General features: G+C 56.3%; 2 protein-coding genes across 3 annotated transcripts in view; one reads left to right on the top strand and one right to left on the bottom strand.

Moving 5' to 3' along the window:
* ITGAL (integrin subunit alpha L) overlaps positions 1-6,639 on the top strand; it is a 52,841-nt gene extending 46,202 nt beyond the window's left edge. For both annotated transcript variants that reach the window (XM_025370194.1, XM_025370195.1), the window contains 6 exons: positions 142-255; positions 822-878; positions 970-1,068; positions 1,792-1,887; positions 3,024-3,134; positions 4,949-6,639. In XM_025370194.1, the coding sequence (XP_025225979.1) occupies positions 142-255; positions 822-878; positions 970-1,068; positions 1,792-1,887; positions 3,024-3,134; positions 4,949-5,122 (651 nt within the window). In that variant the 3' untranslated portion in view covers positions 5,123-6,639. The remainder of the gene's footprint in view (positions 1-141; positions 256-821; positions 879-969; positions 1,069-1,791; positions 1,888-3,023; positions 3,135-4,948) is intronic.
* Positions 6,640-7,476: 837 nt separating this feature from the next.
* Positions 7,477-10,102, bottom strand: ZNF768 (zinc finger protein 768). Its single transcript, XM_025369680.1, has 2 exons — positions 9,838-10,102; positions 7,477-9,553 (listed from the first exon to the last, which is right to left on the bottom strand). Exons 1-2 carry the CDS (start codon positions 9,923-9,925, stop codon positions 7,998-8,000), a joined length of 1,644 nt encoding a protein of 547 aa, XP_025225465.1. The 5' UTR covers positions 9,926-10,102; the 3' UTR covers positions 7,477-7,997.
* Positions 10,103-13,529: the final 3,427 nt, after the last annotated feature.

The following is a 13,529-nucleotide window of genomic DNA, read 5'->3' as shown; positions in this document are numbered from 1 at the left end:
CACTGGACACTGCCTAACCACCAAGGGCCCTGGGGACTCAGCTGATGAGGACTGGAAGAGGCGTGCAAGGGCACACAGGGTCTGGGTAGCAGCTGGGTTGGCTGGCATTTAGGGCTCTGCATCCCTTGTCCTCTGTGCCAGGTGAGGATCCAGCCTTCCATCCATGACCACAACGTCCCCACCCTGGAAGCCGTGGTTGGGGTGCCACAGCCTCCCAGCGAGGGGCCCATCACACAACAGTGGAGCGTGCAGATGGTGAGTGCTGCCTGGAGAGGGAGGGGCTGCCCTCCCCAGGTCTTGGGGGTGAGTGCATTTGAGGGTGCAGAGGGCAGGGCTTGGCCGGGTGCGGTGGCTCTGCCTCCCAAATCCCAGCACTTTGGGAGGCCAAAGTGGGAGAATCGATTGAGGCCAGGATTTTGAGACCAGCCTGGGCAACACAGCAAGACCCCAGTCTCTACGAACAAATTTTAAAATTAGCCAGGCATGCATGGTGGCCCGTGCCTGTGGTCCCAGCTACTCAGGAGGCAGAGGCCGGAGGATCACTTGAGCCCAGGAGTTTCAGTTTACAGTGAACTATGATCACACCACTGCACTCCAGCCTCGGCGACAGAACAAGACCCTGTCTCTAACAAAGAAAAAGAGAAATTCAAGGGGGGCAAGGCTGGGTGTGTGGGGAGTGAGGATGGATTAATTCAGATCCTGCTGTACTCAGAGATGTCTGAACTCACCCAGGACTAGGGCCAGGGTAGGGGAACGCTGGGATGCCAGGGTCTTACCTGGGTTGTAGAGGCTCTAACTGAAGACCTGCCGCTCATTCCTAGGAGCCTCCTGTGCCCTGCCACTATGAGGATCTGGAGTGGCTGCCGGATACGGCTGAGGTATGGGCGTGTGAGCTGAGAGACGGTGGGGCTGGGCGGCACATGGTTCGGAACGAGGCCGCCCTGACCCCTCTTTCCTCATCCTCGTCAGCCTTGTCTCCCCGGAGCCCTGTTCCGCTGCCCTGTTGTCTTCAGGCAGGAGATCCTCGTCCAAGTGATCGGGACCCTGGAGCTGGTGGGAGACATTGAGGTAGTTCCTGCTCCTAACAGATGTGGAATCGCTGTGGGGGCCCCAATGCCTGGGGCTGTTGGGGGTGGGCTCCCACCAGACAGTCTGCCTCCATTTTTCTTTTCCATCTTCATGAAATATCCCCTGTTTACACAGTTACAGGTGAAAGAGAACCATGAGTTCTGTGAAATGTGCAATGCTGTTTCCATGGGCCTATGGATAGTTCCTATGTGTTCTTTATAGAAAAGCTTTCCTTACAACAATGGGGAGTGACATATTAGGGTGCCACAGTAGAGGCTGAGGCAGGGCTCATGCCTGTAATCCTAGCACTTCGGGAGGCTGAGGTGGGCGGATCACTTGAGGTCGGGAGTTCGAGACCAGCCTGGCCAACATGGTGAAACCCGGTCTGTACTAAAAATATAAAACTTTAGCCGGGCGTGGTGGCACATGCCTGTAATCCCAGCTACTCAAGAGGCTGAGGCATGAGAATCCCTTAAACCCGGGAGGCAGAGGTTGCAGTGAGCCAAGATGGCACCACTGCACTCCAGCCTGGGTGACAGAGCAAGATTCCATCTCAAAAAAAAATTTAAAGGAAAGAATGCCACACTAGAAAGTTGAGTAGAGATGGGTGCACCCCACTGGAACCCCTTCTCTGCCCTTCCCCACTGTGTTGTGATGGGGGCAGAGGCCAGTGGGTCCTGTCCTCCTTCTCCCGGGTTCTGACGCCTTTCCCCACTCCTGCAGGCCTCCTCCATGTTCAGCCTCTGCAGCTCCCTCTCCATCTCCTTCAACAGCAGCAGGCATTTCCACCTCTATGGCAGCAACGCCTCCCTGGCCCAGGTATCTCTACCTCCTCGGAAGCCCCAGGAACAGGCAACAGAGGGAGTCCAGGAGCCCCAGGGTAGACCGAGATGTAGGACAGCTCCTGGGCTCTGTGCCAGTCAGAGCTTCCCCACTGCCAGAGCCATCAGCCTGGAAGAAGCTTCTTCTTCCCTTGGTGGGCTCACAACCCCAAAGTCACCTGAGATGTAGTGGACTTATGTGTCAAGTAAAGATCAATCGAGGCCAGGTGTGGTAGCTCACACCTGTTATCCTAGCACTTTGGGAGGTCAGGTAGGCAGATCATGTGAAGTCAGGAGTTCAAGACTAGCCTGGCCAACATGGTGAAACCCCATCCCTACAAAAATACAAAAATTAGCCAGGCATGATGGTGGGTGCCTGTAACCCCAGCTGTTCGGGAGGCTAAGGTGAGAGAATCACTTGAACCTGGGAGGCAGAGGCTGCAGTGAGCTGAGATCCTGCCATTGCACTCCAGCCTGGGCAACAGAGTGAGACTTCATCTCAAAAGGATCTGTCAGAGGCAGGCATGGTGGTTCATGCCTGTACTTAGCGCTCTGGGAGGCTGAAATGGGAGGATCGTTTGAGCACAGGAGTTCAAGGCTGCAGTGAGCTATGATTATGCCACTGCAATCCAGCCTGGGCAACACAGTGAGACCCTACCTCAAAAAAAAAAATCAATCTGATGGCAACTTAGCAAAGGAGCTACCAAGCCAAGAGTCAGACAGTGAAGAAAGGGTGCTCTAAGCAGCGGCAGCGGCAAGTTCAGGGGCCTCTGTGGTGAGCGTGGGCAGGGCAGGTTTGAAGAGCAGAAAGTTCAGTGTGGCTGGCAGGCAGAGGGGAGGAGGGAAGATGCATCTAACAGGTAAGCAGAAGCCGGATTCTGGACAGCTTTGAATGCTGAGCCGCGTGTGATTCCAGGGAAGCCATTGAAGGCCTAGGGCTGCCTAAGGTGTGTATTGGCCAAGTCACGGCAGCGACTGCAATAGGTGACGCGTTGAAGGGAGAGGGTCTGCAGCAGGATACTCCAGGCGGGTGATGCAGTCCGGATGGGAGGAGATGGAGAATGCCACCAGGTTCACAGGGACTTTCGGGGATGGAAAAGGCATTTTCCGACACTCTCCTCCCCCTACCCCCAGGTTGTCATGAAGATTGACGTTGTGTATGAGAAGCAGATGCTCTACCTCTATGTGCTGAGCGGCATCGGGGGGCTTCTGCTGCTGCTGCTAATTTTCATAGTGCTGTACAAGGTGGGTGCCTCCGGGGGCCACGGGCATTGCTGAGACAGCCAGGCTGGGGAAGGGTATCTGGTGGGAGCCAGGGAGGAGAATACCAAGCCAGAGGGCATTAGAGCCAGGGAGCCTCAGCTTACTCCCTCCTTCGACAGAGAAGGCTACTGAGGTCCAAAGAACAGGTAGAGTGGCTCATACCTGTAATCCCAGCACTCTGGAGGCCGAGGCAGGTGGATCACGTGAGCCCAGGAGTTCAAGACCAGCCTGGGCAACATGGCAAGCATCCGCCTCTACAAAAAAATTTTCAAATTAGGGGGACGTGATGCCACCCACCTATCGTCCCAGCTACTCGGGAGGTTGAGGTGGGAGGATCCCTTGAGCTCAGGAGGTCAAGGCTGCAGTGAGCCATGATGATGCCACTGCGCTCCAGCCTGGGTGACACAGCGAGACCTTGTCTCACACACACACCAAGAGCAAAAGAGACTTTTCCACTGTCATTCAGCCCATCCCTGGCAGAGCCAAGACAAGGCACCCTGGGAGAGGAAAAGGAAGTACCCCAAATATGGAGGTCCTTCTGGCTGCTGGGCACTGTCCCAGGAAGCACATGCCACAAACATGCTCCCTGCCATTGTGGCGCTCGCAGTCTAAGAGGGGACACAGGCAGGAGCAAGCAGAATGAGGGTTGCAAAGGGTCTGTGTGGCCTGGGGCTTAGAACCCAGGAGACTCACTTAGGCTGTGAAGGCCTGGCAGGCCTCCCAGGAAAGGTGGCATTTGAGGTGGGATTTGAAGGCTAAGTAGAAGTTACAGATTAAAAGGCCGGGCACGGTGGCTCAAGCCTGTAATCCCAGCACTTTGGGAGGCCGAGACGGGCGGATCACGAGGTCAGGAGATCAAGACTATCCTGGCTAATGTGGTGAAACCCCGTCTCTACTAAAAAATACAAAAAAACTAGCCGGGCGAGGTGGCGGGCGCCTGTAGTCCCAGCTACTCGGGAGGCTGAGGCAGGAGAATGGCGTAAACCCGGGAGGCGGAGCTTGCAGTGAGCTGAGATCCGGCCACTGCACTCCAGCCTGGGTGACAGAGCAAGACTCCGTCTCAAAAAAAAAAAAAAAAAAAAAAAAGAAGTTACAGATGAAGGCCAGGTACAGTGGCTCACACCTGTAATCCCAGCACTTTGGGAGGCAGAGGCAGGTGGATCACCTGAGGTCGCAAGTTCAAGACCAGCCTGACCAACATGGAGAAACCCTGTCTCTACCAAAAATAGAAAATTAGCCGGGCATGGTGGCTCATGCCTGTAATCCCAGCAGCTTAGGAGGCTGAGGCAGCAGAATTGCTTGAACCTGGGAGGCGGAGCTTGCAGTGAGCCAAGATGCATTGTACTCCAGCCTGGGCAATAAGAACAAAACTTCATCTCAAAAATAAAATAAAATAAAGTGTTCTCGCTCGGCTCGGGGACTCATGCCTGTAATCCCAGAACTTTAGGAGGTCAAGGAGGGCAGATCACTTGAGGACAGGAGTTTGAGACCAGCCTGGCCAACATGGTGAAACCCTGTCTCTACTAAAAATACAAAAATTAGCCGGGCGTGGTGGCAGATGCCTGTAATCCCAGCTACTCAGGAGGCTGAGGCAGGAGAATTGCTTAAGTCTGGGAGGCAGAGGCTGCAGTGAGCCGAGATCACACTACTGCACTCCAGCCTAGGCAACAGAGTGAGACTCCATCTCAAAAAAAAAAAAAAAAAAAAGAGAGAGAGAAAGAAAAAAGTGTTCTCACATTTTCTTGGGGCCAGTGCTCGGTGAATTTTTTGCTCATTCAAATTTTGTCTTTGTACAGGTTGGTTTCTTCAAACGGAACCTGAAGGAGAAGATGGAGGCTGGCGGAGGTGTCCCAAATGGAATCCCTGCAGAAGACTCTGGGCAGCCGGCGTCTGGGGAAGAGGCTGGGGATCCGGGCTGCCTGAAACCCCTCCACGAGGAGGACTCTGAGAGTGGCGGTGGCAAGGACTGAGTCCAGGCCTGTGATGTGCAGAGGGTCCAGAACTGAACTCAGGACGCCCAGGGCCACTCTGCCTCCGCCTGCATTCTGCTGTGTGCCCTCGGGCGAGTCACTGCCCCTCCTTGGCCCTCAGTTTCCCTATCTTGAACATGCATGGAGCTCATGCCTGCCTGTCTCCTTTGCAGGCTCATAGGGAGGACCTGCTGAGGGACCAGCCAGGAGGGCTGCAAAAGTGAGGGTTTGTCATGACCAGACGGTCCACCAGCCTTTCTTGGTTTCCTTCCTTGGAAGAGAATATCTGATCTAAATGTGGAGAAACTGTAGTCTCAGGACCTAGGGATGTTCTGGCCCTCACATCTTCCCTGAGATGTCCACAGATGCCTCACCCCCCGCAGAACCTGTCCCTGCCCACTCCCCTGCACTGGAGTCCAGTCTCTTCTGCTGGCAGAGAGCAAATGTGACCTGTCTCACTACATGACTGCGGCACATGCCTTGCTCTTGGCCAAAGACCAAATTCCTTGGCATGCCTTTCAGCACCCTGCAAAATGAGACCTTTGTGGCCTTCCCCAACCTATTCTAGAGCCATGCTGCCTCCTTGTCGAAGCTCCAGTGACACCAGCCTTTCTCCCAGGCCAGGCTCCTTCCTGTCTTCCTGCATTCACCCAGACGGCTCTCTCTGTCTGAACCTTCCACCTGGCCACCCCTCCTTCCTCGGCTGGCAGATCCTAGCTCACATGTCAGACTCGGTTGGGTCCCCACGTCTTTCACACTTCCTCCAGCCTGCACTACTCCTTCAAAGCATACGTCATGTTTCTTCATCCAGCAGCCTGGATGTTTTTCCCTGTTTAATGATTGACATACTTAGCAGCTATCTTTCAGTGAACTCTGAGGGTAAAGGTCATACTTGTCTTGTTCACCTTGGGATGCCTCGTGATATGTCAGGGCGTGGGACATCTAGTAGGTGCTTGACACAATTTCATTGAATTAATGACAAAGTCTGTGGGAAGATACAGAAAAAGAGGGGATGGACTGGGCGTGGTGGTTCATGCCTGTAATCCCAGCACTTTGGGAGGCCAAGGAGGGTGGATCACCTGAGGTCAGGTAAAGACCAGCCTGGCAAAATCCCATTTCTACTAAAAATACAAAAGCCAGGCGTGGTGGCACACGCCTGTAGTTCCAGCTACTCAAGAGGCTGAGGTAGGAGAATCACTTGAACCCGGGAGGTGAAGGTTGTGGTGAGCCAAGATTGTGCCATTATACTCCAGCCTGGGCAGCAACAGAGCGAGACTCCGTCTGGAGGAAAAAATAAAAAGAGGGCATGGGCTGTGACATCCCCATCCTTGGAGGCCGTCTTCCCAGGCTCTGCCCCTGCCCTGGCTCCACACCCTCTCCCAGGACCCATCACACCTGTGCAATGGCTCCCACAGAAAGACTGAGCTCAAAGTGGGAACCACGTCTGCTCACTTGGAGCCCCAGTGCCAAGCACTGTGCCTGCGTGTATTTATCCAATAAATGTGAAATTCTGTCCAGTTTTGGGGTGTTTTTGTGCTGGTGCAATATTGCAGCCCTACTCAATTAAGTGAACATTTCTGGCTGTGTTCTATGGCTCACAACTGTATTCCCAGCACTTTGGGAACCCAAGGCGGGAGGATCCTTCGAGGCCAGGAGTTTGAGACCAACCTGGGCAACATGGCAAAACGTTGTCTCTATAAAAAATTAAAATATAAAAACTTATTTGAGCCTGATTGCACGTACCTGTAGTCCCAGCTACTCAGGAGGCTGAGACAGAAGGATCACATGAGCACAGGAGGTCAAGGCTGCAGTGAGCAATGGTCACATCACTGCAATCCAGCCTGGGCCACAGAGCAAGATACTGCCTCCAAAAAAAAAAAAAAAAAAGCCAGACGCAATGGCTCACATCTGTAATCCCAGCACTCTGGGAGGCTGAGGTGAGCGGATCACATGAGGTCAGGAGTTCAAGACCAGCCTGGCCAACATGGTGAAAACCCCATCTCTACTAAAAATACAAAAAAATTTAGCCAGGCGTGGTGGCGGGCACCTGTAATCCCAGCTACTCAGGAGGCTGAGGCAGGAGAATCACTTGAACCCAGGAGGTGGAGATTGCGGTGAGTCGAGACCACACCATCGCACTCCAGCCTGGGTGACAGAGTAAGACTCCATCTCAAAAAAAATAAAGAAAAAAAATAGCACTTCCAACCAGGCGCGGTGGCGCGCTGCAACACAGCCAGACCTGTTTTCTAGCAGCAGCAGCAGCAGCAAGGCACTACCCAGATAAGGCCCCTGGCTACTACTGGTGTCTCCCACTTCCCAGGGCGCTGTCCACGCACATGTTTTAAGGACAAGTCTCGTTTACCACATAAAGGTTTTTATTGAACTCAAACTCAGGGGCTCCAAAGCCTGAGGAAAAAGAGGGAGGCTGGGGTTTGCACGCAGAGGCCCAGGCCCCACCCCGAGGCCCCACTCCCCACCCCACCTACCCTTTTATCTGCTCCTGACTCAACAAGGGTTTCAGCAGCTACCAATCTAAGCTAACCCACTCTAATTAGGTAATCCCCCGCCCTCCCCCCTCCCTGCTCTAGCACGTTGCCAAGCCAGGCACCCACCGAGGAGCCACCACTGCAAGGCCAGCCCTCCGCTGACCTCTCTCCATTTCTCCCAGGGCCTCCCGCTGCTGGCCTGGCCTCCCTCCAACCCACTTCCCACAAGTCTCCAGGGCATGTCACTTCCTCCACCCTGGCCCTCTTCTTCCAGCATCCTCAGCTCCTCCATCCTGCTGCGGCTTCTCCACTATCCTCCCTAAAGGTTCTTCTAGTTCCCTGGCCCCTTATCTTCTGCCCAAACCTCCCACCCCTGCTGGGGCCCTGGGTCAGCGCCGGCCCGCCGCATGGGTCCGCTGGTGGCGGATGAGGTCGGAGCTCTGGGAGAAGGCCTTTCCGCAGTCATCGCACTTGTAGGGCCGCTCGCCGCTGTGCACCCGGTGATGCTGCAGCAGCGTGGAGGAGCGGCAGAAGCCCTTGCCGCACACAGCGCACCTGTAGGGCCGCTCGCCCGTGTGGGAGCGCTGGTGCTGGATGAGCGTGGAGGAGCGATTGAAGGTCTTGCCGCAGTCGGGGCAGCTATAGGTGCGGCCTGGCAGGTGGGTGCGGGCGTGGATGGCCAGCACCGAGCTCTGGCCAAAGCGCTTGCCGCACTCAGGGCACTTGAAGGGCTTCTCCCGGGCGTGGCTGCGGGCATGGGGGATAAGGGCCGACCGCTGGGAGAAGCTCTTGCCGCAGATGCCACAGCTGAAGGGCCTCTGACCGGTATGCACCCTCTGATGGCTGCGCAGGGACGAGTTCTGGCTATAGCACTTGCCGCACTCGGTGCAGCTGTAGGGCCTCTCGTGGCTGTGGGTGCGCTGGTGTCGCAGGAGGTAGGAGCTGTCGCCGAAGGCCTTGCCACAATGTGGGCACTTGTAGGGCTTCTGGCCAGAGTGAGTGCGCTGGTGGCGAAGCAGGTAAGAGCTGTCAGCGAAGGCCTTGCCGCAACGGGGACATTTGTAGGGTCGCTCGCCAGTGTGGGTGCGCTGGTGTTTGATGAGGTCAGAGCTCTGGGAAAAGGCCTTGCTGCAGACCTCACATTTGTAGGGCTTCTCACCGGTGTGAATGCGCTGGTGCTGGATCAGGGTGGAACCCCGCCCGAAGCTCTTCCCGCAGATGCCGCAGATGTTAGGCCGAGGGCCCTGCCCACCCCTGGCCCGGCCACCCCGCCGGCTTGGACCTCGAAGGGCTCCTGTGAGACCCAGGGGATTCTGAAGCATCTCAAACTGTGGTGTAGACAGCAGGGCCCCTGTGGGCATCTCAAAAGGTGGTCCTATGGGCAGGTCCCCTGTGGGCTGCTCCCCAAACCCCTGAGTGAAGGAGTCCAGGGGGTGAACTCCTACAGAGATATTCAAGGGACTCTTTTCCTCGGGGTTCAGAAGCATCTCTGCACCCTCCTGGAATTTGGAACTTTGAGCTTCAAATTCTGGGCTTTGGGTTTTGAGCTCAGGGTTCTGGGATTCATATCTAGAGCTCTCAGATTCATAGCTAGGGCTCCGGGGTTCGTAGCCGGGGCTCCGGGGTTCATAGCCAGGGCTCCGGGGTTCATAGCCAGGGCTTTGGGGTTCATACCTAGGGCTCTGGGATTCAAACTCAGGGCTCTGAGAATCTGATTCAGGGCTTCTGGGTGCAAACTCAGGGCTTGGGGGCACAAGCCCAGGGCTTCGGGACTCAAATCCCGGGCTTTCAGGCTCAAATCTGGGGCTTTGGGGTTCAAACTCGGGGCTTTGTGGCTCAAACCCAGGGCTCTGGGGTTCAAGCCCAAATGGTATCTCTTCGACTTCATAGTCCCCAGTGCCTTCTTGCTGAGAAATTTCCTCTTCCTCATTCTCACTCATGTTGCCTGCAGGATCAGAGAATTACAGAAAATCCAGATCGTGTGAGACCTGGAAGGTCATTTGGTCTATTAGCAACCACACACCTCCCACCTCACAAGCAGGGTTGCTGGCCCCTAGACAAGTGCTGAAATTCCCACGCCCCCCTCAGCGGACCCAGGACACCCCAGTCCCCGCCTGCCCCTCCTCCGAGTCCCAGGTGTCCCAGTCCCGGGCCCTCGCTCCCTCCCTGGAGCCACAGTCCCTTCTCCTGCTCGCAGGTCCACTCCTCGGACGGGCGCTCCCTCCTCACCTCTGAGGGACCCTTCGGGGCTCCTCATTTCGTCAGAACTCTGCACATCCTGGGGCTCGAGGCCCCACGGCGACGCCTCCCGCTCCATCCCCGCGGGCTCCCCGTGCAGCGGCGGCGGCGATGGCGGCCGATCCTGCGACCCGGCCTGGGTTGCCCTGAGCCCCGGGGCCCCGCCGCCCGCCCGCTCAGCGCCGCCCAAGGGACGCGGCGGCCCAGCCCGAGCCCCCGAGGCCGGACGTCTTGACCCCGCGCCTCTCCAGCGCGCCGGGCCCCTCCCCTGCCCGCGGCCCCGCCCCCTCCCAAGGTCTCGGCCTCCCCGTGGCCCTCACCGGCCCCCGCGCGTCGCGGCCTCGGGGATGAGGGGCTTCGCGACTACCCCGGCGGCCCCCGGCCCCGCTCCCGCCCGAGCCCCCACCGTCTGGCCCCCGGCCCCGGGCTGGGCTGCGCTGTCCAACGGCCGCCCGGCCCCCCTCCCCCGCACAGGAAGTGTCCGTCCGCGGCCAGGTCCCCCCGCCGGCTCGCGCCGCGGCCTCTCTAGGAGCCGCTGGAGGTGGAAACTCGTTGGCATTAACCCTGGGCTGGAGGGGCCCGGCCTCGGGGTGGGCGAGGACCTGACACCCCGGAGCCCACCGGGCTACGGGGGCAGTATGTGTGCCTATGTTCTAGGTCCCCGTCCCTCCAAAGGCCCGTCTGTCCATCTCCCTGGCCCCGCGTTGTCGGTGCGTGTGGCCAAGGGCGAGGCGACAAGCGAGACCAAGGTCAGCGAGAAGGAGCGACGCTTCCCGGCGCCAGCGGGGGCGGTGTCTCTCTCCCTCCCCTCCCGGGCCTCCGGGTCAGCTCCGGCAGCGCCTCGGGAACCGGGACGGACTACCCTTGGCCTCGCCGAGGTCCTGGAGCCTGGGACCCCCTCCTGGAACTCCGCTCCCCCGCACCTGCGCGCCCGCTCCCGTTCCTCCGGTCCCCACCCCGCTCGGCTCTCCTGATCCCCCTCCTCCCTCCTAGAGAGCTAGGATAGTTGCCAAGGAGACAGCCCCGCCCCGGCTCCCAGAGGCACCGCTTCTCCGCGCCAGGAAGCCTGGCGGTTGGCCGATGGGGCTCGTGCTCTAGCCGCCCCGCCTCCTCCAACCCCGCGGACGGCGGGGCGTTAATGGTCGCCAGGGAACGCCAGGCGCCTTCCTGATTGGCCGGGGGCGCTCTGGTCGGGTCCGCCTCCCCTGTCGGCCAGAAGCCCCTGCAGGAGGTAGTGGGAGGGAGGTGTCAGGCGTCTCCCATCCAGCCGGGCCTGTGCCTTCAAAACTTTTCCCGCCCCTACTTAACCTCGATTATGTTTTATGAAAGCCAGAAGATCTGAGAACAGACACCCTTCCTCCTCGTCAGCCTCACACCCCTTGCCTCTCCCCTCCACCTTCCCCAGCGCCTGAGTTTAACTCAATCCCTGGCAGCCTTTGTCCCTGGTTGCTGGATTTCCTCACAGGGAGGCAGGGTTCCTTCCAGGTGAGGGTGATACAGAGGAGAATTGGACTGAGAGAACCATCTGGCCTTCGAGGCATCATCTAACAATTCTCCAGTCTTGTCTGACTCGAATGGAGGCTTGCAGAGGAAGAGAACCTGAGAAACACTGCCTCGGGTGCAGCTTTGAATTGAGGAAGTGAGCCTGGACAGACAACTTAATATCATCCAATTATTGTCTTTTTTTCTACGCTTCGTGCTGAAACAAGTTTGGCAGCGTTCTTGACAGTTAATGAGCCCGATGCCCCTGTGTGATGCAGGAGCCATGGATCGTGTTTTCTTGTCGCCTACCCAGACAAATGAAGAGAATGTTTGGGAAGAAGGATGGCCTCTTCTTCATGAAAAGGGATGAGAACAAGAACTTGGAGAATGCCAAGTGGTAAAAAGTGGAGAGAAACTATCTAAAGGCTTACAGGCGGGGCGCGGTGGCTCATGTCTGTAATCCCAGCACTTTGAGAGGCCCAGGCAGGTGGATCACGAGGTCAGGAGTTCGAGACCAGCCTGGCCAAATTGGTGAAACCCTGTCTCTACTAAAAAGTACAAAAATTAGCCAGGCGTGATGGCGGGCACCTGTAATCCCAGCTACTTAGGAGGCTGAGGCAGGAGAATCCCTTGAAACGGGGAGGCAGAGGTTGCAGTGAGCCGAGATCTAGCTACTGCACTCTTGTCTGAGTGACAGAGCAGGACTCTATCTCTAATAATAATAGTAATATAAAGGCTTACAAATAAAATCACAAGAGCTCATCCCACAAATGAAGCGGGGAAAACTTTTTGCCCTCCAGAGGAACAACTTCCAGCTCCACAGCTCTCTCCCATCCCAATGTGTTTGTCCTGAAACCTTTGCTAAGAATGGCTTACATGGTCCAGTACTAGAGTCCACAGTCAGGACAGCCTACAAGAGGACAAGTTTTGGGAAGAGCTGGACATGGGGTACTCTCTGGTCATCCCCAAAGCACTCAGGTAGGAAACAAATCTCCACAAGATATTTTTCTCTGACCTCCAAATTGCCGATCCACGAAAATTCACACAGGAGAGCAGCCACACCCTAAAAATGGGTGGTGAGACCTCCAACCACAGCTCTGACACCGTCCACTGCCTGCACTCTTATGAGCCACAAGTCCCAGGTGTAGCAGAAGCTGGGCCAAGACTTCACGCTGCCCAGGCACCCGCATTTCCACGTGCAAATTCAGCCTCACTGGCACCTGGAGTAAGAGTGGCTAAGTTCCAGCCAGCCTCCTCCAGGACCAGGGTGCCATCTATGCATAGGGACTTCACAAGGAAGCCAGCCTCCACCTGACACACAGCCACAGCAGTGAGAGGCTCCAAGCCCAGTGACCCAACACCAGCTAATCCAAGGCAGGAGAAACTTGGGAGTCCACTGGCCTTGTCCTACCTCTGCATCCATGAGGATGAACCCTGCGCATGTCCTGAGTCGGGTGGTCACTTTGTTCACAGCATTGTCTCCTGGCATGCACAGCACTAGGGCAGAGCCATTCAGTGTGTAGCCAAGGTTTATGGTCCAGCCAACGTGGCCAGTGCTGCAGGATAGAGAGAGCCCTCACAGACGTTCTCAGTGAGAGGAGCTTCCGTGTGCGTTGCTCCCTCCCCTCATGCAAAGCACAAGCCCTCTTAAAGGCCTTCCATCTGATGCTACAGGAGATGCCCCTGTGTACTGAACATGATCCTAGGTACCCAGGAAGACAGCGGCCACGGTATAGGGCCCTTTGGAAAGAACAAAGAAATGGAAGTCTTTGTGTATGCCTGACATTGGGGACAGGCCCCGGGACGAACCACTACTCTTGCAAAACTAAGAGCAGTTTGAAAATAATGTTTTGTTCCCAGCAGTGGTTCTCTCAAACTTTCACAGGCATCAAATTCTATCCCTGGAGATTCTCATTCAATAGATGAGGAACTGGGCCCAGGGAGTAGCTACTTTTTTTTTTTTTTTTTTTGAGATGGAGTCTCACTGTTGCCCAGGCTGGAGTGCAGTGGCGCTATCTCTGCTCAGTGCAACCTCCGCCTCTGAGTTCAAGCGGTTCTCCTCTCAGCCTCCTGAGTAGCTAGGACTATAGGCACGTGCCACCATGCCTGGCAATTTTTTTTTTTTTTTTTTAATGTATCTTTTTTTTTTTTTTTTTTTTTTTTTTTTTTTTTTTTTTTTTTTTTTTTTTTTAGATGAGTTT

The sequence above is a fragment of the Theropithecus gelada genome, chromosome 20, assembly GCF_003255815.1.
Source record: "Theropithecus gelada isolate Dixy chromosome 20, Tgel_1.0, whole genome shotgun sequence".
NCBI lineage: Eukaryota > Metazoa > Chordata > Mammalia > Primates > Cercopithecidae > Theropithecus > Theropithecus gelada.
Note: the sequence above shows the minus strand (reverse complement) of the source record. Positions and strands in the feature narration are given on the sequence as shown.

What these genes read in the sequence shown, in the direction of transcription:
- ZNF768 (XM_025369680.1), bottom strand. Translation starts at nt 9,925, where the DNA reads ATGGAGCGGGAGGCGTCGCCGTGGGGCCTCGAGCCCCAGGATGTGCAG. An exon ending in CCCCGAAGGGTCCCTCAGAG is followed by an intron (nt 9,554 to 9,837) that starts GTGAGGAGGGAG and finishes CTGATCCTGCAG; the next exon opens with GCAACATGAGTGAGAATGAG.